This window comes from Heliangelus exortis, chromosome 15 (genome assembly GCF_036169615.1).
Source record: "Heliangelus exortis chromosome 15, bHelExo1.hap1, whole genome shotgun sequence".
Taxonomy (NCBI): Eukaryota; Metazoa; Chordata; class Aves; order Apodiformes; family Trochilidae; genus Heliangelus; species Heliangelus exortis.
The window spans coordinates 16128769-16155316 of NC_092436.1; the positions used below are offsets into that span (position 1 = coordinate 16128769).

Consider the following 26548-nt stretch of genomic DNA (forward strand, 5'->3'; position numbering starts at 1 on the left):
CCCCAGCAACGTGCTGCTTTTCCTCCACTCCACGCTGGAGGCCACGGGGTGTCACAACGTCACCTACATCTGGTACCTTCTGGCCCTGCCCCTCAGTGCCTTCAACAACTGCTTCGATCCCTTCATCTACTTCTACGTCTCCCGAGATTTTCGGGGCTGGGTGCGGGATGCCAGCAGATGCTGCCCTGGGAGGGTGAAGACCTCATCGGGGAGGACCTGGGAGAAGGCAGCCTTGCCTCTGAGGCCCAGCGAGGAGAGCCAGCTGTAGGCAGGCCTGGGGGGACACCAGGCTCTGTCCCCCTGCCCCTAGAGGGGATGCTGTAGAGCGGTGGCATCCCAGGCTGGCAGGAAACCGGGGCAGAATTTCCTCTCCTGGACTTGAGGTTTGCTGGGACTGCACCTTGGTTTCTATGCTGGATCTCCAGCCACGTGTCCCCTGTGTCCCCAGACTGTGCCATCATCCCTCCCCCTCTCCTCCTGCAGGAACCAGAGCCTCCAGAGTCCAAATAAACCTTTATTCCTCCCCGCTGGTGGAAGGCAGAGGGATAAGGACCCCGGGCAGAGCAGGAGTTGACCTCCATCACCAGGCCCCTGTGCTGGGCTCACACTGCTCCTTTCAACTCCCACCCCAAAACCCCTCCTCAATCCCACAGTAGATGCAAAAAGGGAAGTGTGGGTGGGGTGGCCCAGGGCCTGGTGGCAGATGTGGCACTTGTGTGTGTGGCAGCATCCCCAGCCCTCCCACGAGCAGGTACCGTCCCTCAGCATCCCCAGCTCCTGCTCCCCGCCAGTCCCTGCTCCCAGCCTGGATCAGAAGGAGAAGGAGGACACCGTGGGGTGGGAAGGTTTGGGTACCCATTGTCACTGCCACCGGGCATGAGTTGACCCCCGGGGTGGGTGGCTGTCCCTTTGTCACCAGGGGTCACGTCACGGGCTGGCCGGGACCCTCGCTCTTCCTGAGGATGACACTGCTGAGCTCCTGGATGAGTTGGTCACTGATGGGGGGGGGAGCCTGCAAACTCCTCTTCCTGGAGAGCTCCAGGGGGGGCTCTGAGCTGGGGCTGCTCCCCGGCGTGGCCACCTGCTCCCAGTCCTTGGCTGGCACCAGGGAAGGCTCCAGGTTCCTCTCCAAAGAGGCCGTTTTGTTGGGTCTGAGCCCCGGGGTCTGAGCCCCTTTGTCACTCTCCAGGTTCAAGCCCCTTTCGAGGGACAGGGCTTTGGGGACAGAAGGATCTGCCAAGCTCTGGGCCGGGTTGGTGGGCAGGGAGGAGCGCAGTGGGGTGCCCGGGGGATGCTCTGGGGTCGGGGTTGGCTTCTTGGACCTGTCCACGGGGGGAAGGGTTGAGGGGTCTGCCAGGTGCTCCAGCTCTGGGAAGTTTCCCACCTCCTCATAGACAGGATCTGTGTCCACCTCCTTCTCCTGCTGCTCCTCCAGGGAGTCCTGGTGCATCTTCATGGGCTGGGGGAGGGACAGGGGTCAGCTGGACCCCTCCGTCCCCCCATCACCTTGTCCCTCGCCTCTGCATTTGGGAGCAGCCCAAGGAACCACAGGGGACCCACCCTCCCTCGGGTCCCTTTGCTGCCCTCTCCTCCTCCCCCACGGCCGCTGGAGGGTTGAGTGTTCTGGTTCCTGCAGGTTCTGTGCCACCAAGGCTGTGGCACCAGCCCGGTGTCCACCAGCAGAGGTGGGGTGGGAAGAGGAGGTGGGTGCTGCAGGTGAAGCCAGAGGAGGTGAAGTCCAGCCAGGAAATGACCTGATGGCCAGGAGGACCCAAACCCTTCTCCTCGGGGTGCTTCCATTCCACCTCTCTGGGCAACTTGGGGCCCAAGGGGAGAGGAGCTGGGTTGGACTGGTGGTCTTGCTGGGATGTACTGGGACCGTGTCCACCATGGGACAATAGAGATCACCCCTTCCTCAGCCCCGTGGCGTGGGCAGGGCGGCCTGGGCTCATCTCAGTGCCTGGGTGGGACACTGGCACTGTCACCAGGGGTCAGAGGGTGTGAAGCCAGGGGTGAGCTCCTGGGGGGTACTTACAAAGAACATGGACAACGTCCTCCGGGTGTGCAAGCGGCGCTGGAAACAGAGGAGAGGGTCAGAGGTGAGTGGGTGACAGGGTGGGGGAGCAGGGTGACAGGGACCAGGGGGACAGGGACCAGGCAGCCTGTGCCCACCTCCGAGGTTCTGGGGTGGTTGTAGGGTGTGGGGAGGGGTGGGTGGGTGGCAGGAGCACCCGTGGGGGACTTTACCAGGGTCTGGTTGGCAGAGAGCATGGTGGCATCTGTGCTGTCCCCATGGAGGGGCACCAGTGGCATGGTGCCAAACTTCTGCTTGGCCAGGTCAGAGGAGGAGCGCCGGCGCAGGATGACGGGACGCAGGTCATCGTGCTGGGGACAGGGACAGGACAGGGACAGGGACAAGGACAGGGACAGGGAGGGTCATGCCAGGCTGCCCTGCCAGCTCCCCCCCCCCTCCTGTCCCAGCCCAGCGGGGTGGGATGGTCCCCACCTGAGCTTTGAGGATGCTGGTGGTCCAGTCCCACAGCTCAGCCTGCCCTGAGCACACCAGGTACCTGCAGAGGAGAAGCTGGTGGGGAGCAGGGCCAGTGGGACCCCATGTCCCCTTGTCACTGTGCCTGGGGCCCCCCCCGGGACTGTCAGGCACAATCCCACCCTGTGGGGTTTGCACCTCCAAAACCCCAAAGCACGAGGTCCCCGTGAGGCCTTGGTGCCCTTAGAGGAACAGCTCAGCCCCTTGCCAGGGACAGGGGATGCGTCCCCAGGGAATCAGCAGGGTGCACAGGTGTGCCTGGGGCACCCATGGGTGCCAGGGAGGCCAAGGCAGGGAACCAAGCCCAGGGCAGGGTGAAGGGTGCAGGAGGACCTGGTGTTGGGTGCATGGGAACATGGAGCAGAGTGGGGGGAAGGCTGGCAGGCAGCAGAGCCAGGCAGGTGACACACCAGGCAGGTGACACACCAGGCAGGTGACACACCAGGCAGGTGGCACAGACACCTGGAAATGTCCCTCTGGATCCTGGTGCTGCATGTCCCAGGGGTGCTCCCAGGTGGAGATGGGGAAGCAGGGAGGTGTGGGGTGTGTAGGAGATGGATTGTCCCTGGAGCCAGGGAACCTTTGGCCCCACCACCCCCTGTGCCCCAGCTCTGCCCTGACCCTGCTTGTCCTGGTCCCTCTAAAACTGGGGACAGGTCTCAAGGTCCCCCCTCCAGCCCCAGGGTGACAGGGACAGGTACTCACAGCTGCTGCTTGTCCAAGGTCAAGGTGAAACCCCACCTGGGGAAAGGAAGAGCTGCTGTGGGGCAGCACCACCAAGCTCAGGAGCAGCCCAGGGGACCCCGGGCAGAGGGCTGGGGGGCTGAGCTCAGCCCCACACATCCAAGCTTGTCACCACTTCCGTGGGACAGGGAGGGACCAGGGGATGCCACCACCAGGGAAGGTGCCACTTACTGGGCTGGTGGCTTCAGCTTCTTCCTGATGCCCATGTAAACCTTGGCTGCATCCAGGGACCACTCACGCTCCGGCTTGACACTCTGGGGAAGGAGACCCCTCAGCTCAGCCCCAGCCCCATGCCAGTCCCCTCACCCCCAGGAGGACAGCCACCACCCTGCCACCGAGCTTCCCCACCCCACCTCTCCCCTCCCTGGGTACCCTTTTCTCCTTGAGGAGCAGGAGCCTCCGGTCCCGGATGACGAAGTAGCGTTCCTGAAACTTGCTGCCCAGCAGCTTGGGGGGCTCCTCACGACATTTCAGGAGCCCACACTTGGGGGTCTCTCTCTTGGCACCTGCCCAGAGGGAGGGGATGGGGGTCAGGAAGCTTGGGGACACGTGGAGGTGGCCGTGGGTCTCGGGGACGCCCCCCCGATGGCTGCGGGGGGGTGGGCAGGGGAAAGGGAAGCTGGGGTGGAGCTGGGGATGTGCAGAGGTGACACGGGGGGTCTTACCAGTGAAGAGACAGCTGCCCTCACCCAGGGGGACCTTCTTCACCAGCAGGTAGGCAGCACTGGGCTCTGGGAGCTTGCACCACTGCAAAGCCTGCTCCAGCACCTTCTCCTTGGGGTGCAGGGGACGTTCTGGGGGAGGGCAGGGACGCTCGGACTGCTCATCCCCTCCACTGTGCCGGTCCCTGTCCCCCTGTCCCCAGCACCGAGGTGACCCCTGTAACCCCACACGTCCTCCCCGCCAACCGAGGGCACCCCCCCACCCCGTGCCACCCCCACCATGCTCACCCAGCTCCCCATTCTCCAGGACCTCAAAGGTCAGCCAGATGTCCAGGCTGGCCACCACGTTGCGCATCTCCAGCACCTGGTTGGTGAGTTCCTCTGCTGTCATCGTGGGGGACACCTGGGGACAGACACGGGGGGAGCTGGGGTGGGTGCTGGCAGGGTGGGTGCCAGGGAGAGGCTGCTCCATCTCTCCTGGCTCCAGGCAGCACGGCCCTCCCTAGGGACTCACCTTCAGGGTGACACAGCAGTCGGGCAGCTTCTGCTCCAGGTAAACCTCGATGATGAGGTCTCCAGCCTGGGAAAGCTGGGGGAAGAGCAGGTGGCATGGGTGCCATGCTCACGTGGGTGTCACACGTGTCCCCTCACCCCGGGGGCTGGTGATGGTGTCCCAGGGAGCTGGAGCTGCTTCTCCCCTGATCAGGAGCCCTCAAGGTGATGGGCAAAGGGGAAAGAAGCAGGGGAAGGTCCTTCCCCAAAACTCTGGTGGGGGGCAGCAGGGACCCAGGGTGGGCAGCTGGGAGTAAACCCCTCCTCCTGGCAGTCCCACCAGCCTGAGGGGTCCCACACACATCCCAGTACCTGGGTGTCCTTCCAGGTGGTGATCAGGCTGTTCTCCAGATCCATCTGAGATACCTGGTCCTCATCAATCTGCAGGGGTGAGAGAGGAGACACACGGGGTCAGCAGGAGCAGGATATGGCTTGAGGATACCTGGCCAGGGCAGAGGGATGCAGGGGGAGCAGAGGGGGGGATGCAGGCAGAATGGGGACATACAAGGGCAGATTGCAGAATGGAATCATGGAATCATTTTGATTGGAAAAGAGTTTTGAGGTCCAACCCTTCTCCCAGCTCTGCCAGGGCCACCCCTGCCCCACGTCCCTCAGCTCCACATCTCCAGGGCTTGGAAACCCCTCCAGGGATGGGGAATCCCCCTGGGCCAGGCCCTGAGACCCTTTCCAGGGAGAAATTGTTCCCCAGCTCCAACCTAAACCTCCCCTGGCACAACTTGAGTTGTGCCAAAAGTTCCTCTTGGCCCATCCCTTGGTCCTGGGGAGCAGAGCCCGACCCCCCCTGGCTCCAACCTCCTCTCAGGGGGTTGCAGAGAGCCAGAAGGTCTCCCCTCAGCCTCCTCTGCTCCAGGATCAACACCCCCAGGGCCCTCAGCTGCTCCTCACAACTTCTCCAGACCTTCTCCTTGCTCTCCAGCCCCTTCCCCAGCTCCATTCCCTTCTCTGGACACTCTCCAGCCCCTCAATCTCCTTCTGCTCCTCAGGGGCCCAGAACTGACCCCAGGACTGGGGGTGCAGCCTCAGCAGTGCCCAGCACAGGGGGACAATCCCTGCCCTGCTCCTGGTGGCCAAACTACTGGACAGAGCCATTGCAGAGGAGGTGGCACAGCCCCTGCAGGCAGCTTACGTTGAAGATGCTGACGTAGTTGTCGATGAGATCCTCCATCACTTTGACCTCGTGCTCCCCTTTGCCATCAGTCTGGAAGAGGCTGGGTGCGAAGAGCAGTGACAGGTTCTTGGTGCTCATCTGGTTGAGGTCTGCACATTTCTGAACCCTGGGCCGTGGAGCACAGGGGTGAGGGGCTGACCCAGCCCCCCTCCTCTGCTTCCAAAAAACCTGCCTGAAAACCCACCTGGCTTTACCCTCCTCCTCCCCCAGTGTGGGAACTTCAAGCTGGGCAGTTCCTGTTTCCAGGACTTCCAGCTCCAATCAAGCCACCCAAGAGCCCCTCTTCATGCTCTGAGTCAAGGATGGGAATTTGGGGTTTACCCCCTTTTTTGGGCACTCAGGATGTTTACACCCTACAGAAGGGTGTCACCCACTCCTCAACACCCCCCCCAGTCCACTGGGAGGACTTTGGGAAGGTCTGAGGTCTCCCAGAGCAGCATCCCCCAGCACATCCCAGCACCAGCCTCAGGGGTTGGTGGGGCAAGGTGTGAGCACCGGGCTCTCCTGCCTTGCAGTGATGGGACCCAGAAATTCCTGGGCAGCGAGGAGGCTCGGCCTTGGAGACCCAGGTTGGACCAGAAGGAGCCTGCAGGGGGGTGGCCCACTGACCTGTAGAGGTGCCCAATCAGGGCAGCCAGGGTCTTGTGGTTGAGGCGAGGCAGGCGATGGATGAGCTCCTTGTACCTCTCCAGGCGTTGGGGCTTCGAGGAGATTTCTGGGAGGAGGAAACGGAATCGCGGAGCATCGCTGAACCCAACTCATCCAGAGCTGCCCCGGGCTGGAACCAGAACCCCGCCCCGAGGGACATCCCGCCCGGTCCGGGAGCAGGGTGAGGGAGATACCTGCAGCTTCCTTCCACTGTGGATGCAGCTCCAGGGTGAAGACGGGGTCCTCCAGCTCCCGGAAGAACCTCTTGAGCACGTCGGTGACGTCCTCGATGAAGTTGTCGCTGATGCGCAGCTTGACGTTGCGGGCGTCCCGGCGGAATTCCTCCATCAGGACCTTGATCCGGGACTTGGCCCCGTTCTTCCGGTAAATCCCCTCGTGCCGAAGCCCTGGGGTAGGGATGTGGGGTGGGTGATGGGATCATGGGATGGTTGGGGTTGGAAGGGACCCTAAAGACCATCCTGTTCCACCCCCTGCCATGGTCAGGGACACCTCCCCCAGCCCAGGGGGCTCCAAGCCCCATCCAACCTTCAACACTGCCAGGGATGGGGCAGCCACAGCTTCTGGGGGCAACCTGGGCACCCAGGGGCTCAGCACCCTCAAATGAAAGAGTTTATAGAACCATAGAATTGCTCAGGCTGGAAAAGACCTTCAAGATCATTGAGTCCAACATCGTCCTCTCATGTCCAACCTCAGTCTCCTCTCTCCAAGTTTTAACCCATTTCCCTTGTCCTCTCCCTACCCCCCCGTGTCCAAAGCCCTCCCCCAGCTTTCTTGTAGCCCCTTCAGATATTGGGAGGTTGCTCTGAGCTCAGCTGGGACCCTCCTCTTCTCCAGGCTGAACAACCCCAATCCCTCAGCCTGGCTTCCCAGGGAGCTGCTCAGCCCTCTGAGCATTTCAGTGGCTCCTCTGGACACGTCCCAGGAGCTCTGGGTCCTTATTTTGGGGACTCCAGAGCTGGACCCAGCACTGCAGGGGGGGTCTGAGCAGAGCAGAGCAGAGCAGAGCAGAGCAGAGCAGAGCAGAGCAGAGCAGAGCAGAGGGGGACAATCCCCTCCCTCTCTGTCACGGGGCTCAATCCTATTCAGGGGTTGCTGTGACACCTCTTGCCTGGACACCTTGGGCACCTGGTATGTGCTGGGCTGTGGTGCCACCACCATCAGCACCACCAGAACCACCCCCACCACCACCCCAGACTCACCATACTGGGTGATGAAGGCGATGCAGCTGTCCACAATGATGGGGATGTCCCCCCTGCTCAGCTGTTGGTCCCGCAGCGCATTCCCCCGGCCCCCCGCCGAGGCCTGGATGTCACTGTACCAGGCCACCGAGTCTGCCCGTGACAAACCCTGCAGGTAAAACGTCCTGAGAACAACAAGGGGCAGAGAAGAGGGAATGAAGATTGCTAGGGGGGTGCAGGTTGTCCCCTCCTGCCCCGGTGATCACCTCCACAGCCTGGCCCTGGGACAGGGAGGAGGAGGACACAGCCAGGCTGAAGGACACCCTGCCCTGCCTGGGGTGACCTCTGTAAGCCACAACCACCACCACCACCACCATCATCACAACCACCACCATCATCATCACCACCATCATCATCACCACCATCATCATCATCACCACCATCATCATCACCACCATCATCATCACCACCATCATCATCATCACCACCATCATCATCACCACCATCATCACCACCATCATCACCACCATCATCATCACCACCACCATCATCACCACCACCATCACCACCACCATCATCACCACCATCATCACCACCATCATCACCACCACCATCACCACCATCATCATCACCACCACCATCACCTCCACCACCACCACCACCATCATCACAACCACCACCATCATCACAACCACCACCATCACCACCATCACCTCCATCACCACCTCCACCACCACCATCACCTCCATCACCACCTCCACCACCACCATCACCACCTCCACCACCATCATCACCACCACCACCATCACCTCCATCACCACCTCCACCACCACCCCTTGGCCACAGCTCTGCTGCCCCCACCACAGCTTTGGGATCACCACTGACCCTCACATCTGTGGCCCCTTGAGGTTCACTCTCCATCATTTCCCCAGCCAGGACTCACCTCCCCATCTCCACCAGAACCAGCAGCTCTTTCTTCTCCGGTGTCTCCGTGGGGGGGACCAGACCTGGGGTGACAGATAAGAAGGGTCAGACCCACGCAGGGCCCCCCACCCCGTGGTTCCCATCCCGGCACTCACTGAGCTCCTGCAGCCGTCGGAGGTTGATGCTGTCCTCAGCCCCCTCCTCCTCGGTGGGGCAGATGAAGAGGTGAGCTTTCTGCAGGATGAAGAAGGCTTTCTGCCACCTCTCAGGGTTGAGCATGCACTTGTAGCGCAGCTGGCCCACCCGCTGGAACTCGTAGCCCAGGTGGCAGTGACAGCTCACGGGGCTGAACCACTGCGGGATGGAGCAAGAGAGGATGTGGGTGAGGATGGAGCCCACAGACCCCCCCAAAGGGTCCCTGGGGAGGGTGGGAGACCCTGCAAATGGAAGGAGGGTGCTCACCACAGAGGGTGAAGGGGAGGAATCAGAATCCCAGACTGGTTTGGGTTGGAATCTTAAAGTTCATAAAGTTCCAATCCCCCTGCCATGGTCAGGGACCCCTCCCCCAGCCCAGGGGGCTCCAAGCCCCATCCAACCTTCAACACTGCCAGGGATGGGGCAGCCACAGCTTCTGGGGGCAACCTGGGCACCCAGGGGCTCAGCACCCTCACACCAAGGAATTTCTCCCTCCCATCTCCTCTCCATCTCCCCTCTTGCAGCTGGAAACCCTTCCCCCTCATCCCATCCCTCCAGGCCCTTGTCCCAAGTCCCTCCCCAGCTTTCCTGGAGCCCCTTCAGGCACTGGAAGGTGCTCTGAGGTCTCCCCATTGCTCCCTTCTCTTCTCCAGCCTCAACACCCCCAACTCTCAGCCTGGCTCCAGAGCTGCTCCAGCCCTTGGATCAGCTCCATGGATCCTCTGGATTCCTTCCAACAGCTCCATGTCCTTCTTGTGCTGGGGACCTCCCAGCACTGCAGGGAGGGGGTCTCTCCGGAGCAGAATAAATCCCAAGAGGGAAGTGGGGACCCCCCAGGGTCCCGGGGTGCTGGGATGGCTCTGGCTCACCTTGCCAATGGCACTGGCCCAGGCTTGCAGGGTCTCAGGCCCCTCGGTTCCCAGCTGCTGCACTTTCTCCCCGGTGAGAAAGAGCTCGAGGGTGAAAGGAAACCTTTAAGGGGGTGAAAGGAAACCTTTAAGCGGATGAAGGAACCCATCAGGACAGCCCCATAACTCCAACCTGTACCCAGACCAGACCATCACACCAAGCAATGCCCACCCCTGGCCTCTGCCTGCCCACGGGCTCCCTGGGTGGGGGGGTCAAGCCTGGGGGTACCTTTCAGTGGGCCCAGGACTGGCGAGTGCCTGGGCTCTGCTCACACCCAGGGAGATGAGGTCCCCACTCTCGATGTGGCCCAAGGGTTCCAGGCACTTCTCGGTCTCAAAGAAGAGCAGAGCTCTCTCCAGGGAGCACCAGGTCCTCTGGAAGTCTGTGGGACCCGGGGTGGGGGTCAGTGACATGGGGTGGGCACCCCATTGGGTGTCCCCCCACCCTCCCCACGCTCACCTTCTTTGCTCTTCTTGGCACTGGGGAGCTTGTGGGGGGTGGTGGCCCGGTACAGGTACCCACAGTGGGTGACAGGCTGGGTGATCTCATTGTAAACACCCTCTGGACCTGGTTCCTGTAGGGGGGGGGTCCCTGCAGGGAGAATCCCAGAATGGTTGGGTTGGAAGAGGCCTCCAAGCTCACCCAGCCCAACCTGTGCCCAACACCCCAGTCAGCTCCTAAACCCTGTCCTAAAGGACCAGCTCCAAATGCCTTTTAAATGCCTCCAGGGATGGGGACTCCACCTCTGTCCTGGGCCATCCCAATGCCTGACAACCCTCTCAGTGGAAAAAATATTTCCTACCATCAGCCTAACCCTCCCCTGGCACAGCTTCCATCCATTCCCTCTGCTCCTATCCCAGTTCATTAAGGACCAGAGGCTTTTTCCCTCCTCACTCCACCCTCCCTTGATGCAGTAGCACAGAGCCATCAGGTCTCCTCTCACCTCCTCTTCTCCAGACCAAACCACCCCAGCTCCTCAGCTCCTCCCAGGATTTGTGCTCCAGGCCCTTCCTCACCTTTGTTGCCCTTCCCTGGACACCTCCAGCACCTCTCTGTCCCTCCTGTAGTGAGGTGCCCAGAGCTGAACACAGGACTGAAGCTGTGGGCTCCCCAGAGCTGAGTCCAGAGGGATGATCCCCTCCCTGCTCCTGCTGGCCACTCACTTCCTAACACAAGCCAGGATGCCACTGGCTCCTTGGCCACCTGGGCACACTGCTGGCTCAGATTAAATCCACTGTCACCAACCCCCCCCTCAGGAACCTCTCCCAGGTCCCTTTCCAGCTCACAGCTCTCTCACCACACTTCCCCAGGTCTGTGGCTCCCCATGGGGTGGTTCTGAGCCAGGTGCCAGACCTGGCACTTGGCCTTGTTAAACCTCACACCATTAACCTGGGTCCAAGCTGTCCAGGTCCTGCTGTCAGGCTTCCCTCCCCTCCAGCAGAGCCACACAGCACCCAGTTTGGTGGCACCTGCACATTCACTGAGGTGCAAATTCACTCAATCCCCTCATCCAAATCATTAATGAAGAGATTAAAGAGCCCCCAGCACTGAGCCCTGGGGACACCACTTGTGATCAGTCACCACCCAGATGTAGTTCCACCACCACCTAACCCATCACCACCACCCTTTCAGCCCCACCATCCAGCCCATTTTTTATCCAGTGCAGGGTGTATTTATCCAAGCCAAGTGCCACAAGGGTCTGAAGAAGAATGCTGGGGCAGACAGTGCCAAAAGCTTCACTAAATCCCGTGTCCACAGCTCTTCCCTCCTCCACCAGGGCCCTCATTTTCTAGCAGAAGGAGATCAGGTTGGTCAGACAGGACCTGCCTTTCATCAACCCCTGCTGACTGGGTCTGATCACCTGGGTATCTGGAATCTACCATCTGATGGTACTCAGAACCCAAAACATGGGTGCTGGTAGGCTGGGAGACCCCACTCCAGCAGGGGGGTTGCACCCATGGGGTTCCCTGAAAAGGAGCTTCAGATGGACCTGCTGCCTTGCTCCATCCTCCCCAAAAAGGGGTGCAGTGGGGTAACCATCATGGTTGGAAAGGACCTTCAATGTCACTGAGTCCAGCCACCAGTCCAACACCACCTGAACCACTAAAGCATCTCAGATGGGTCCCCCAGGGAGCTCCAGCTCTGTATGTCCTGTCTGTCCCCAACCTTGGGGCACATCGTGGGGGACAAAGGAAAAGAAGAAGCCCCCTCTCCCACCCAAGATGGAGTCTGGGGGCCCTCATTACCTGAATGGTTCCTGAGCCTTTTGTTCTCTGGTCCCCACCAAAGGTCAGCCCCAGGGGTCACCTCACTGGTGGCATTGTCACCAGCCTCTGAGGATGAGAAGAACTGCAGGACAGTCTTGAGCAGGGCTGGTCCTGTCACTGCAGCACACAGTGCCTGGGGTGGGACAGGAACCTTCAGGGACCACGTCCTGGCCCCTGGAGACCCCAAACCCATCGGCCAAAGGTGCTGAAAGCCACGAGGAGTGGGACACAACCTCCCACCCCACCCCTTGGCACTGCCCGGGGGTCACAGCCAAGCAAGGAGATGGTGGCACCTCCCCCCCAGAGCTCCGGGGTGGATCCCAACACCTCTGGGATGGATCCTTACCTGGAGCACCTCCTCCTGAGTGCTGTAGTGGGGATGGGGCAGGCGGTACCGACCCTCCCGGTACTTGCGGGAGATGAAATCCCTCCTCTGCTCAGCACTGGCCTCTGGGTGAAGGACCTCAGTGGCAGGGAGGTGACCAGCCCAGAACCTGTTGGCTCTGTTGTTTCCCAGCACGATGAAAAGCTGGAGGAAAGTCCACGGTGAGAATCGGGAGTGGGAGTGGGAGACCCGAGGAGCCGGCAGCGTCCCAGGGGAGATGGGAGAGCTGCTGGTTGTCCCCTGCCCCTGGGGACACCTTGGCAGCCCCAGCACCCTGTCCCCAGAGCCTCTACCTGGACGATTTCATTGGACCAGACGCTGGTGTCCAGCTTCAGGCTCTGCACCTTGGAGATGTTGGAGCCCAAGCTGCGGTGCTGCCCTGCAGGGAGGAGCAGAGTGAGCACCCCCTGACCCACCCGGAGGAACCAGCACCCACGTGTCCTGCTTTGGGCCAGGATAAAGGGGATTTTCTGCCTTGTGCTTCTGCTTTCAGCTCAGTCTCTTGTCAGGAGCTGCACTGCTGAAATGAACAGCAAGTTTCTCAGGCAGTGGCTGCTGCTGGGACTGAGCCCACTCCATGGTTATAGTTACTGCTGGATCTGGGGTGCAGAACCAGGGACACTGCTCAGCTCTGAGGAACATTTTGCCCTCCAGAAGGAGAAAAGGAGTCAAGAGGTCACACCTGAAACCCTCCCTTAGGGAGAACAGGCAAGAGAAATGACCAGAATTGACCAAACAGAGGATTCCATCCCATACACCTCATCCTCAGGATAAATTGGAGGGATCACCAGGCTCAAACCCCTTCCTGCTTCCCCTTCTTCCCCTCTCCCTGTTTGCTTCAGCATCCTGGGAGGATTCCATCCCTTCCTCTGCCTGTGCTCCTGATCCATCCCAGCCTGAATCTGTGTGTTCCTGCCTCCAGCTCCCAACTGCTGCTGACCCCAGGATTCCAGCCTGGACTTTCCCAGGGCTGCCCTGCAGCCTCAGTGGGGATGTGAGAGTTATTGGGGGAGAGGGGGAGGAACCTGGGATCAATTTTCCTGTATAGTTGTATAGATTTAGTCATTTTTTCCCTATTTATCATTCCTGTTTCATTAAAGCTGTGTGGTTTAGTTTCCAACCCATCAGTCTCTCTCCCTTATTCTCTCTCCTTCCTTTATCAGGGAGGGAAGGGGAATTAACAGGGAGCACCTCTCATTTGGTTTAATTGCCAGCCCAGTGTTAAACCCTGACCCCAACTCACACCCATAACCCCAGCAGGACCCCCGTGTGCCCTCCCCTCCACCCAGGCAGATGTACCCACCCGCACACTGCTTGCAGATGACCACGCAGAGGTTGATGGACGCCCAGTCTGGACTCGGAGCCCAACAATCAGCACAATATTTGTTGGCTTTGTTGGACCAGATCTTCTCTGCCACCTCGTAGTCGTAGAGCATCTCAGCTATGGCCTCCTGCAGAGCCTGCATCCACTCCCGCTTCTCCCGCTCCGACTCCGCCACGAAGCTGCCAGCACAGCCAAAGCTCGGGGACCTGGAGCAACCAGCACGCAGGTCCAGAGTCCACCTCACCCCTCCCAGTCCTCCCCCGGGGGTACCTGAAGGTTTTGAAGGGGGTGATGAGCTCGAAGCCGCGGTTCTTGGCCTCGCGGATGGTGGAGCCGCGCATCTCGATCAGGCAGATCCCGATCCCCGTTTTGAAGGACTGGAATTCAGAGGGAACGGGCTGGGCTGGGCTCTGCAGCACCTCAGCTGGACACCCCACCCCAGATGTGTCCGTGCTGCTGCTCCTGCTGCCCACACTCCCATCACAGCTCCTGCTTGGAGCGGTCCCAGCGATGATGCGAGGTGAGCAGGTGATGCCTCCAAGGGAACGGTGACAAGTTCTGTCCACAGCCCCACAAAACCCAGACCTTCAAATCCACAGGTCTGAAAAAGCTCTTCCTCTGAGGGTGCTGAGCCCCTGGCCCAGGTTATCCAAGGAATTTTTGGCTGCCCCATCCCTGGCAGTGTCTCAGCCCAGGTTGGATGGGGCTTGGAGGACCCTGGGCTGGGGGAGGTGTCCCTGGCCATGGGGTTGGCACTGGATGAGCTTTAAGGTCCCTTCCAACCCCAACCATTCTGTGATTCTATGAAATTTGGGACTTTGAGTCAACTCCAAGTCAGACACTCTCCTAAAGCAAGTACCAAGTGGACCCAAACCCATGGAAGTGCTGCTCAGTGGACACCAAACAAGTTGGAGATGAGGTGATCAGACCTGCTGCCTCCCAGGGGACAAACCATGTTACACCAGGTTGGTTTGGGGGAGATTTTGTGATCCACCTGTCCTGGGCTGGATGGGTGCAACCAAGACCTCAGTGCTAAGCTGGGGTGAAGATAATTTGCTGAGAGCCAGGGGATGAGCAGGAGGCCCCTCTCCTGGTGGTCTCTGCATCTCCAAGCCCCGGGTCCCATCACAGCTGCCCTCTGCAGGCTCTCCAGCTTCCAGCTCCATCATCTCCTTTCTCCTTGTTGTCCTTCTTTCCGCTCTCCCTGTGGCACCCACCCTGGCTCAGCTCTCTCCATCACTCCCACCCAGCCCTCCCTGCCAGCTGGAGGCCACCAACCTGCTCGCTCTTGTAGAGCCACAGCTCGGGCAGGCTGAGGGCTGCAAACACTTTGGACTTCTGACCCTTCATCTCCAGGGTTCCTGACTTCTGGCAGTGAGCAGTGTTGGTGGGCCGGGGCTGGGACCCCACCAAACGTTGTTCTGTCACCTTCTTCTGCAGCGTGGAGCACCACTCATTCCTCTGGGCTGGGGAGCAGGCAGGAGGGAGCAGGTCTGAGCCCTTCCCAACACCCCTGGCACGGAGCAGAGCACCCAGCAGCCGTGGCACGGGAAGGTCCCCTGGCTCATGTCTTGGGGATGGGGTGAGGGCCATCACCAGGAGGTTCTGGTAGGGATGGTTCCTTGGGGAGTGGTGGGACCTGGCCCAGCTCTTTGCTTACCCTCGTTCTCGGCACGGAAGACAAAGATCCGGTGGCTGGTGAAGACCTGGAACTTGTTGTCCTTGGTGGAACGAGCCATCTGGATCACGGACAGCGGGATCACCCCCTTGGGATAGGGCTCCTGGAATGAGCCCCAGGTGAGGTCACCCCCCTGTGGGCCATAACCCCCCAGCTACCTGCAGGAACCCTGGTGCCATCACACAGGGCTGGGGGACGTGGCAGAGATGTCACCAAGGAGCAGCTGAGGGCCCTGGGGGTGTTGATCCTGGAGCAGAGGAGGCTGAGGGGAGACCTTGTGGCTCTCTGCAACCCCCTGAGAGGAGGTTGGAGCCAGGGGGGGTCGGGCTCTGCTCCCCAGGACCAAGGGATGGGCCAAGAGGAACTTTTGGCACAACTCAAGTTGTGCCAGGGGAGGTTTAGGTTGGAGCTGGGGAACAATTTCTCCCTGGAAAGGGTCTCAGGGCCTGGCCCAGGGGGATTCCCCATCCCTGGAGGGGTTTCCAAGCCCTGGAGATGTGGAGCTGAGGGACGTGGGGCAGGGGTGGCCCTGGCAGTGCTGGGGGAAGGGTTGGAGTGGGTGGTCTGAAAAATCTTTTCCAACCCAAGCAGTTCCATGACTCTACACCAGAGTGGCTGCTCTGGGACCATGCCTGGTACCTGCTCCTGACGTGGGGCCAGCCCAGCAGTGACTGTCACCCCAGGAGACATGGCAGCCACCAGCACCCCACAGCAGGCCATCAGGGCCATCCCTATGAAAGGTCACGGGGATGCTGGACAGGTCCTTAACTCATCCCACAGTGCCAGCAGCACATCCTCCACGTCCCCCAGGTTGTGGGACAAGCCACAGCCAGGCAGGAGCTGTGGGGTTGGGGCTGCAGCTGGCACCCAGCCATCCCCCATTTGCTTGGGAGCCCCCAGAGCCCCCCCTTTGCCCCCTCCCTCCCCTTGTACCTTCTCACTGCTGAAGTACATCAGGTTCTTCCCATCAAAGCGGACGTAGCGCCTCTGGAAGACATAGTTCCTGTTGGGATGGCAGAAAGAGGGGGTTGGTGGGAAGGAGGGATCAGGGCTGCCCAGGGAGGGGGTGGATTCTCCATCCCTGCAGGTTTTTAGGATGAGGCTGATGTGACACTCAGTGCCATGGGCTGGGAACCACGGTGGGAGAGGATGAAGGGTTGGAGTTGATGATCCCAGAGCTCCTTTCCAACCCAAATGATTCTGTGATCCCCTGAGGACCTCACATCAGCTCACAGCCCCCTCCTCCCCCCAGAATGACTGCACAGGGACCTTTGCAGCACGACAGGGCCACCTTAGAAGTCCAGCAGCCCTGAGCAGCACGGCCACCTTGCCCACGGGTGATGTCCCACGGGTGGCTGGGGACCTACCCTTGCGGGGAGAGCTTGTCCAGCCAGCCACTGAGCATGGTGGGTCGGGGCTCAGAGAGAGACATGAAGCTGGCGTAGGGGGAGATGGTGAGGTCCTCCTGCACCTCATCGGGGTAGAGATGTGCTGGCAGGCTGAAGGGGATGTCCTCTGCTCGTGGGGCATCCACAGTGGAGTACCCGTGGGTGTCGTTCCGGACGATGCGGTCGATGATGTGGGAGCGGCTCTCCTCATCCTCACTCCTCCCCTCGCTGCTGCCCCCACTGCTTCTCCTGGGAGGGAGAGGGTGGTGAGGAACTCAACCGTGGCAGCACGGACCTGTAAAGCCTCCTTGGTTCTCTGAGGACATCTCCCGGCCCCATCCTGAGCTCCTCAGGGATGGGGGTGCTCGGATAAAGACTCGGAGCAAGCTGGGCTGCTGGGAGGTGTCCCTGCCATGCAGGGGGGTTGGATCTTGATGGTCTTGAAAGTCCTTCCCAACCCAAACCATCCTATGAGTCGATGATTCACGAGCCCTGTGGCTACCAGAAAGCAGAGGCTCAGCCTGATGGGGGCAACTGGCAAACTCCTACAAGCTGGCAAGTTTCTACAACCCAGCTCCCCAGCCACCCCCAGAGGTGTCACCTCCTTCCCCTCTTCACACCACAGGCAGCTCCCCAGCTCCCTCCTGCTCCCAACCCCAGCCACCTCCTCTCCAGGGTCCCCACCTCCCTTCTCCTTTCACTCCTCCAATGTTCACTCCACCAGGAAGGTCCTTCTCCCACCACACCTTCCCACCCGCTCTTGTGTCCAGATGAAATGTTTTGGGGTTTTTTTTTCCTTTGCAAAGATGAGCTGGTGGAGCTCCTGTGTCCACCTCTTTTCCTTGAGAAGCCAACCCCTGGCCAGGCCTGGTGAGACCATCCCACCCGAACAATAAAAGGAAATATTGCAAATAAACAGCTCACCCCTCCCCCCCTTCCCCTCAGCTCTCTTCCAGACCTTTGTCTCTTCCCAAAAAGGAAATCTGCTGGAGAACAGTCCCAGAAGCTCCCAGGAGAGCTGCCCAGGTGCAGAGGTGATGGGGAGAAAGGGAGTCGGGGTAGCTGGGACACCCCAGCACCCTGAAGAGAGCGTCTGTGTCACTGGGGTGCTGGTGGCATCCAGTGCCAGGGTGAAGAGAAGGCTCCAAGCAAGGCAAGGAGGAAGGTGCAAGGCCTGGATGGTCCAGTTTCTGTCTGAGGAGCATCTGAGCAAGGTGAACACCTCCACTGGGGACAGGCTGAGCAATGGGGGAAGGCTCCTGAAGTTGTGAGGAGCACAAGGAAGGCAGATGGCATCTCCTGGTCCTCACTGTGACAGTCCCAGGAGCTGGGTGACATCAAATAAAGCCAGAAGGAGAAAGGTGCAGAAGAGGAGAGGGGCAGCTGACCCGTGGGACTCCTCACCAGGGGATGTTGCAGAAGGAGAAATTCATGGAAGGGAAAGCACCTCCTGCACAAGTCCATGGGCTGGAAATCCTTTTGGGTCAGAAGACTGGACCAGGAGAATGACCCCAAACACCTCCAGTTCTCCCAACTCCTTGAGCTCTGACCTCTTCTTTGACCCTGAGCCTTCTGGGGCCATCAGACATCAGATGTCCACGCAGGACAGAAGCAAAACCTCAAGTCTGCCCGGGAGGATGTTGGGCTGGAGCTACCTAAACCGGGAGCTGGTTCTGGAGATGAGGGGCTGAGGAGGTGGGTGGGGAGGGCGAGTGGCCCCTTGGGCTCGAGTGTCTGCAAGAAAGACACAAAATGGCCAAGGATGGCTTAGAGGTCCCTCTGGTGGATGAAGCCACCAAGCAACAAGTCCACCCCAAGCAAAGTCTTCTCCCTTTCTGCTGGTGGCAGGCACTGCAGACAAAGAACCTGAGGGCCAAACAAGTCCCCAGGGCAAGGAGAAGGCATTGCCAGGTCAGCTGGGCCTGGAGGGTGATGCCTGAGGTGCACTGAGTTGGGGTGACCTCAGGCTGTCTGTCAGGGCTGTCCTGGCAGAGCTGGTGGAGGATGGAAGAAAGGGATCTGCTGGTGGTGAGGGGGCCGAGGAGCTGCTGCTGGAGCTGGGGACTTCAACTGGGATGGTGGGACAGAGAATAAACCTGAAGGTAGGGATGGATGGAGATGAGGACTGAGCTGCCAGGAACAACCCACTGCCAGTGATTCTTTTCCTGCCCTGAAGTGTGGGGAGAAGCAGCCCAGGTGGGAACACCTCAGCCTGGGTCTTGATGCAAACCAGAGGAGGGGTCACCACCCTCACCACGATGCTTGACCCAACCCTCTGAGCTCCACAGGGTGACACGGGCACTGCTGGGTCACCTCCTCTCTCCTGATGGCTGAGGCTGGGCAGATGCTCTCCTCCACACCAGCATCTCGGGGGCTGAGCATCACCAGCTTGGATGAAGGAGCTCAGCATGGACCAACCCCACCCCACGCTCCAGGCTCTGCAGGACCCTCAGAGATCAGCTCCCACTTTTGGGGGGAGTTTCAGACTCCTTTTCCTCTTTGCTGAAGGGGTCTCCTGACTGACTGAGGTGGCTCTGCCCATCTCTGGCACTGCCTCTCACAGCCCAGACCCCAAGCCAGAGAGCAGGGTGGTCCAGGCTCCCCTGGAACAGGGCAGGAGGTATCTCAGGTAGGAGGAAATTTGGGAGTGGGAAACATTTCCCATGGTGAGTGGGATGGTGGGCTGCTGGAGATGCTGCTGGAGAGGACCTGGTGGTCAGTGAGAGGCTGAACTGGGGAAACACCAGTGCTGAAGAGGAGGAGCAGGAGGTCCCACAGAAGGAGGAGCCCGTAGGGGCTCCAGGGGGATCCTGGTGGGGATGGTCTGGAGAGGAAAGCACTGGAGAAGCTGGGCCATCCATGAGCCAAACTTCAAGGGTTTTTCTGTCTCTTGTTCACCTCCCTACCTCCCAACCACCTCAGTGCTCAGACTGGGAGAAAAGAACCTGCCCCACAATCTGCTGATGGCCCCATCCTGATGGGATCTCAGCAAGATCAGGATGAGAAGTCCCTGGTGGGTCCAGAGCTGCAAATGCCTGGCTGATGCCCTCAGGATGGGCTGGACACCAGCTCCCTGGAAGCTTGGATGGAGATGGTGACCCATGGGCCAGCCCCAAGCCCTGCAAAAATTCCTGTTTCCAGGTTTTTGTAGTTCCCCACCCCTGGTCTCATCTGGAGGCAACATCTGGCTGTCTGTGGCACTGGATCAGGGCACGTGGAGCAGGAGATGGGCTGGATGGACAAACCCTGGAGCCAGAAAGCCATGAGGACACAGCAAGGCCATGGGCAGAGCTGAAGGCCACAGAGCTGCAGCTCAGCCTCCTCCTCCTCCTCTCTAAGCAACACAGGAAAAGGAACCCTCCCCAGCTGAAATGGGAAGAGCAGTTTTCCTTCCTCTTCTGGAGATGCTATCAGGAGTTATGGAAAGTACATTTCCAAAACACTTGAAAGGTGCCCTTCACAAACCTCACTCCTCTCCACCACCTCAGATGATCCTGGAGCCTTCCCAGGTCTCAACCATCTCGTTTCTGAGCAATCCTTGTTCCCTCCCCCATGCTGTTTCCCTGCTCCCAATGGCCAAATCCAGGTCCTGCCCAGTGTGCAGGTGCCCAGTGCCACCAGCACTGCCCTGCCTGGGCCACCCCAGAGCATCAGTTGGCAAACACTCCCCCCTCGAGGGCCACCAACCAGCATCCTTCTCATCTCTGCCCCATCAGCTCCTCTTCAGACTTCTGACCTCATCCCAGATGCTCCTGATGGGCTCTGGGGTGGGGAGGAAAAGCCCCCATCACCTCTCAGGCTGTCCCCAAGGGTGTCCCCTGTCCCCCTGGCATGCAACCCCCCAGCCCAAGCCCTGCCACCTGCGGGGGGGGTGATGCCCACCTGAAAGCTTCTGGCTCCAGGTCCAGCTCAGACACGGCCTCGTAGCTCTGCTCAGAGGAGCTGCAGACACCCTGGGAGGAGACACTGGTCACATCCCCTCTGCCCTCACCCATCCCAGACCTCCTCCCCCTCTCTGGGACCCCCACCCAGCAGCGATGCTCAGCTGGGGGCTGCAAGACACTGGGGGCTCAGGAGCTGCAGCTGTGGGACAGAGGGGGACAGCAGGGACACCACCCCCAATCTCCTCTCACCTTCTGATCCCGGGGGGGGGCTCCATGCCCAAAAAGGGTCTCACAGTAGGGGCTGACGGGCTGCTCACCAACCTCTGTGGGGAGACACACGGGGAGGAATCCTGGGGTTGGTTTGGTTGGAAAAGAGCTTGAAGGTCACCAGGTCCAACCCTTCCCTCAGCAGTGCCACCACCCCACGTCCCTCAGCTCCACATCTCCAGGGCTTGGAAACCCCTCCAGGGATGGGGAATCCCCCTGGGCCAGGCCCTGAGACCCTTTCCAGGGAGAAATTGTTCCCCAGCTCCAACCTAAACCTCCCCTGGCACAACTTGAGGCCGTTTTGTCCGGTTCCATCCCTTAATCCTTGGGAGCAGATGCCAACCCAACCCATGGCAGAGGTGCCAGCCCAGACAAATGTGGGGCTGGGCTGGGTCCACCCGGTCCCTGAGTGAAGCAGGAGCATGGGGCAGACCCTGTGGCTGCAGATGTCACCCTCAGTCCCCTTCCCTGGGGATCCCAGGAGGTCCCTGCTGCCCAGTGATGCTCTGGAGGGTCTCACCTGGTTTGCTGGTGGGTCTCTGTGGGATGGGGGGCAGGTTCCCACCATGCCAGCTGAGCCTGCTGGAAAACGGGAGAGGGGTAAGAATCCCAGAATCAGGGAATTGTTTGGGTTGGAGAAGAGTTTGAAGACCAAACAGTGCAACCATTCCCTCAGCTCTGCCAGGGCCACCCCTGCCCCACATCCCTCAGCTCCACATCTCCAGGGCTTGGAAACCCCTCCAGGGATGGGGAATCCCCCTGGGCCAGGCCCTGAGACCCTTTCCAGGGAGAAATTCTTCCCCAGCTCCAACCTAAACCTCCCCTGGCACCACTTGAGTTGTGCCAAAAGTTCCTCTTGGCCCATCCCTTGGTCCTGGGGAGCAGAGCCCGACCCCCCCTGGCTCCAACCTCCTCTCAGGGGGTTGCAGAGAGCCACAAGGTCTCCCCTCAGCCTCCTCTGCTCCAGGATCAACACCCCCAGGGCCCTCAGCTGCTCCTCACAACTTCTCCAGACCTTCTCCTTGCTCTCCAGCCCCTTCCCCAGCTCCATTCCCTTCTCTGGACACTCTCCAGCCCCTCAATCTCCTTCTGCTCCTCAGGGGCCCAGAACTGACCCCAGGGTTTGAGATGTGGCCTCACCACTGCCATGTTATTGCAGCTGCTGCTGGGACAAGGTGGGAGCTTGTGGGATTTTCCCACCTTGTTTTCCCATCTGGTTTCCAGGGCCTGGAGGCACCCAAGCAGGGATGAGCTTTGTCCCCTGGGATGTTCAGCATCCCCTCCCTGCTCCTTCTTGCTCCCTTTCCTCCCCACCCTGGGCTGTGTCTGGAGCTGTTGGGCATTCCCCATCCCACCTCAGTCCCCTTCATCATGGGGAGGGTGGAGGAAGCAGCTTTGGCAGCACCCAGGCAAGGCCAAGCTGGGGAGAGGGTCCAGGGGATGGGGAGCTGTGGCTGTTCTGCACCCCCCCACCACTCCCTGGGTTGAGGGGAACCATCTCCTTACTCGGTCACGTTGTCCACTTGGGCCACCTCCTGAGGGGACAGGGCCGGGGGCTGCCCCTGGGGCCCATCCACCCCTCCCGAGTCCTCGGTGGGTGCTGATGGGCACCTGAGTCCTTCATAGATGACGTTGGAGACCATCTCCAGCCTGCCCTGTCCCGGGCTTGGCTGCCGGGTGGCCCTGGGACCTGGCGAGGGATCTGTCCTGGCCGTGGTGGGCAGGGGGGTGCTGGCTGCTGGGTGACCTTCTGCCAGGGTCCCCAGGTTGGGTTGGGCTGCTGGTTGAGTCCTGTGGCTGTGCCGGGGTGGGACAGATGGGACAGCTGGAGGGGATTTCTCCCGTGCTTCCCAGGTTTGTCCATGATCTGGAGCTGGGGGAAGCCGGGGCTCCTCCCGAGCTCGCAGCCGGGATGCTCCCATGCCCATGGCCACGGCTCCTCCCGGCTCAGGGCTCTCCAAATCCGTGGAACTCTCCCCTGGCACAAACCCTTCCAGCACCACGAAGGCTCCTGGTGGCCTGGGCACCTCGGAGCGTGTCCCCTGAGGGGGGGGTCCCGAGCCCTGCTGGGCCTTGGAGCGGGGAAAAACCGTCCTGGGCTTGGGAACTGGTTTCAGGAGGGGAGGAGCAGGGTCCTTCTCTAGAGGGGACGGCTGGGTGGGCAGGGGGACACGCTGCTGGGTCCCCAGGCTCTCAGGCCCTCCTCCTGGCTCTGCTCTCCTGGCATCCTCGCCCGTTTGGGGACCACCCGGGACCTCTGTGGCTGGGAGCTGGGAGTCTCCTGCTGGGGGTGTCTCCCGGGCTGGGCTGAGCACCCGTGTCTGCTGCACCAGGTTCAGGATCCTTTTGCGGTGGCCGGTGGCAGTGATGCCCATCTGGTGCAGGTTGTCCCCATCCAGCGTGGTGGCATCTCGGGCCACGTGGTAGCCGTGCTGCCTGAAGACATCTCGGTACCTCTCCAGGTGGATGGTGGCCAACCAGGCTGAGATATCCGAGTCAGGAGGGCACGGGGAGCTCATGGCCTTGGGGTGGGACGCAGGCTCAGCCCATCATCTGTGGAAGGAAAGAAGGAAGGAAGGAGGAGAGGACGGGGGGTGAGGAGGTGGGGGAAGGGAGAAGAGTTTTGGGGGGGGTTCAGTCGTCCTGAAGGACACGGATCCCACGGGACGCAGCGCAGGATGCTCCCACCTCCCAGCCAGCTCCTCACCTCCCAGCCCAAGAAGCTGACATCCTGTTATTCCTCAGCCCCCAACCCCTCCCCGGAGCTGCCGGATCCCGGCTCTGATTTTATCCCTGACCTCGGACCAGCCGGGGGGCTCAGGAAGGAGCAGATCCCGGGTGCTGGATCCCTTCTCCTCTGAGCATGGGGCTGAGCAAGAGCTGGAGCAGGCAGAGGTTGGGGCCTGGTGGAGGAGGCAGATGAGGGGGTGGGGAGGGGGAGAAGGAGCTGAGCCCCTCCCCGGGGACGAGCTCCTGTGCCGGCCGGCTCGGGGAGGGCTCTCTGGCCGGAAGGACCAGACCATAATCTCTCTCTCTGGCTTCTGGCGAGGGCATGAGAGAGGTCAGCATGACTCACGGGCTGGTGACAGAGGGGGAGGGACAGACTCCCACCCCCCAACCCTCAGGACGGTTCCAGGGGCTCCTCACAGCGCTGGGCATCCCCCAGCCCCAAAATGATATCCTGGCACAAGCCCCGGGTGGGAGCCTGGGGGGCTGTGTTGAGGCCTGAGGGCCTTTTTCCCATGAATCACACTGCTCCATACCATCTGTGCTGACTCTGCTGCCACTGCCTCTCTCCTTTTTTTTTTTTTTTTTTATTTTCCAGTTCCTCCATTTCCCTCTATTGTTCGGCTCAGGCTTCCTTCCTGCTGCCTGCACGCTCCCACGCATCCCCTGCTCCCTCCCGCGGGACTCCAAGGGGCAGCTGCAGGACCCACCCCCCACATCCCCCCGTACCCCTCTGCAGGCAGCTGCCTGCCCCCCCCCTCGCTGCCTGCATCCCACCCGCGGGTGGGTTGGGATGCCGGGGAGAGCCAGGGTGGGTGCTGGCACGGGTGCGTGATGCTCAGCCCCATCTGTGGAGGGGTTTGGCCCTGGGGTGACAAGGGACAGTCCCACTCGGGCGCTGGGCTGGGGACAGGGCGGCTGGAAGGTGCCTGTTGCTGCAGGACCTACAGAAAAGGGCAGAGCCGGGCAGGGGGTGTGGAAGGGGATGTCCCGTAGCGGCGTGGGCTGGGTGGCTGCCACGGGGGTTAAAGGACTCCACCTGCTTCTGCCCCGCAGCCTGAAATGGGGCGACTTCCCCCTTTCTTGTCCCCGTGTCACCCCGAGAGTTTGGTGGCCACACAGCCCCCCTTGGCGACCCGGCTCCCCAGGACCTGCCCATGCCCCCGGGGGAGGCCACCAGGGCTGCGGGGTGACCTTTCGGGGCGGTCCTGTGGGCACTGAGGCTTTTACGAGGGGTGTGGCCGTTGTCCCCCTGTCCCTGCCACCCCACAGACAGCCCGGGCTGTCCCCACTCCTGCCTCTTCTCCCCCGTCCCCAAGTCCGTCCTGTCCTGTCCGTGCGTCCCCTCGGGGTGCGGTCCCCTCACCTCTGGCCCCGCAGCGCGGTCCGCAGCCCCCCAGGGCTGGCTCTCGGGGGGAGCAGGGTGGTGGCAGTGACACTGAGGGCTCCAGGGTGGTGGCGGTGCCACCGCGGGCTCCAGGGCTGTCCCCTGCTCCGGGTTCCAGGGCGATGGCCAACGCGTCCCCTCCGGACACGGGGCTCGGCAGGAACTGGTGTGGGTGCAGACAGAGCACCCAGCCCACGCCTCCCACTGCCGGTCCCTCCTCCAGGACCAACCCTCCGGTCCCCAGCCCTGTCCCCACCCTCTTGTCCTGGCTCTTCCCGGGCATGACCCTGCCCCGTGTCCCGTCCCGTCCCTCCGCCTGGTTCCGACGGCCTTCAGGGGTTGTCCCCACCCCTCCCTGCTCATGTTCCTTCCTCTCCCCCTCACTGCCGTGGGGACACCCACCTGCCGCGGGCTCCTCACGCAAGGTGCTCTGCCCAGGGTGAAGGTTTTTGGGTGGGTTCCCCTCCAGCTGGGTGCCGGCAGGAGGAGATCCTCACCACCTCCAGCTGGGAGCAGACAGGGTGCAGGTGCTGCTCAGTGGGGCTGAAACGAGTTGGGGTTGGGGTGGGGGGCACCGGGAAACGTTGGGGATGCAGCACCAAACGCAGGGATGCAGCGCCCACCCGGCTGCCCCTGCCCCGGGGGGAGGTGACAGGAGGGCAGCGGGGTGCAGGGTGGCAGGGGGGCCATGGGGAGGGGTTTCTCACCCCTTGCTTCACCCCCCAACCCACCCGACTGCAATGCTTCCCACAAGAGCTGCTGGGGTTACCCAACCCTGCACCCAGAGGATGCCCGAGGCTGCTATCTCACCAGGCTCTTATCTCACCCCTGGTCCTTCAGCCCCACTCCTGATAACAGTTCCCTGACCCGGGTGGAGGGCTCCAGAGCACCCTGAAGAACCCCTTTACTCCAACTCCTCGCTGGTTCCTGCCCCAGCGATGCTCCCCAAAAGCAGGAGGGCTGGGGGCTGCTGGGGGGGATGTGCCCCCCACCCAAGTGTCTGTGAGCGCAGGTAGGGGTGGAAAAGCAGCTTCTGCTTCTCAGGGCTGGCTGCTACAAAGCAGAAGCAGAACTCAGCAGGAGCCCAGCATGACTTTCCCCTTCCCCTCTCCCCCTCCCTGTAGCAGGGGGTGACACATCCCCAGGGCTGGGGACAGTGTGGGTGGCTCCCGTGGGCAGGGTGCTGGCCTGGGGCACCCTCAGGGTGAGCAAGAACCTTCTGAACCTGCACCCTGGGACGTGCCATCCCACTGGGACACCCTGGGACATCCTCAGAGGGGCAAGTCACAGTCTCTTCTGGTGGCCTGGCATGAGCAAGAGCAAGGTGTAACCCCACAACCCACATCCTGATGGCTGCTGCTGGGGCAGTTTGGGGCAGGAAACCTCCTTCCCAGCTTCCTTCTCCCTCAACAGTCACCCAGGTGCCAGGATTGGGGTCTGGTTCCTCTGGAGGGGGGTGGGGGGAAGCCCCTGCTGAACCCATCACCTCTGCAGAGCCCCAGCACCCAGTTTCTGATGGGGGCTGCCCCTTCCCAGCCCTCAGCTGAGAGGACAGCCCAGACTGGGACGTCTGGGGACACCCTAGAGCTGGAGAGCTGGCATGGAGGGGACAGGGCATGGCAGAGCACTGGGGCACCCACAGGGCACAGGCTGCTGTGCCATCAAACTGAA

General features: G+C 61.2%; 1 protein-coding gene across 3 annotated transcripts in view; it reads right to left on the reverse strand.

Annotated features, from left to right (window-relative positions):
- ARAP3 (ArfGAP with RhoGAP domain, ankyrin repeat and PH domain 3) overlaps positions 1-25077 on the reverse strand; it is a 34524-nt gene extending 9447 nt beyond the window's left edge. Inside the window, exons 1-34 of one of the 3 annotated variants that reach the window (XM_071759230.1) lie at positions 24857-25077; positions 22270-23316; positions 21284-21345; positions 20746-20819; positions 20495-20565; positions 16592-16861; positions 16158-16227; positions 15207-15327; positions 14825-15012; positions 13817-13923; positions 13526-13725; positions 12516-12601; positions 12184-12366; positions 11817-11970; positions 10030-10161; positions 9799-9952; positions 9531-9633; positions 8622-8820; positions 8486-8549; positions 7564-7727; positions 6538-6750; positions 6305-6410; positions 5654-5801; positions 4819-4887; positions 4469-4543; positions 4243-4357; positions 3958-4086; positions 3665-3798; positions 3464-3546; positions 3254-3289; positions 2507-2570; positions 2248-2385; positions 2036-2074; positions 1385-1459 (exon numbers count right to left, since the gene is read on the reverse strand). In XM_071759230.1, the coding sequence (XP_071615331.1) occupies positions 1385-1459; positions 2036-2074; positions 2248-2385; positions 2507-2570; positions 3254-3289; positions 3464-3546; positions 3665-3798; positions 3958-4086; positions 4243-4357; positions 4469-4543; positions 4819-4887; positions 5654-5801; positions 6305-6410; positions 6538-6750; positions 7564-7727; positions 8486-8549; positions 8622-8820; positions 9531-9633; positions 9799-9952; positions 10030-10161; positions 11817-11970; positions 12184-12366; positions 12516-12601; positions 13526-13725; positions 13817-13923; positions 14825-15012; positions 15207-15327; positions 16158-16227; positions 16592-16861; positions 20495-20565; positions 20746-20819; positions 21284-21345; positions 22270-23282 (4839 nt within the window). In that variant the 5' untranslated portion in view covers positions 23283-23316; positions 24857-25077. Of the gene's footprint in view, positions 1-1384; positions 1460-2035; positions 2075-2247; positions 2386-2506; positions 2571-3253; positions 3290-3463; positions 3547-3664; positions 3799-3957; positions 4087-4242; positions 4358-4468; positions 4544-4818; positions 4888-5653; positions 5802-6304; positions 6411-6537; positions 6751-7563; positions 7728-8485; positions 8550-8621; positions 8821-9530; positions 9634-9798; positions 9953-10029; positions 10162-11816; positions 11971-12183; positions 12367-12515; positions 12602-13525; positions 13726-13816; positions 13924-14824; positions 15013-15206; positions 15328-16157; positions 16228-16591; positions 16862-20494; positions 20566-20745; positions 20820-21283; positions 21346-22269; positions 23317-23470; positions 23659-24856 lie in introns of those variants that run through there. The other 2 variants (XM_071759232.1, XM_071759231.1) reach the window with 2 other exon arrangements.
- Positions 25078-26548: the final 1471 nt, after the last annotated feature.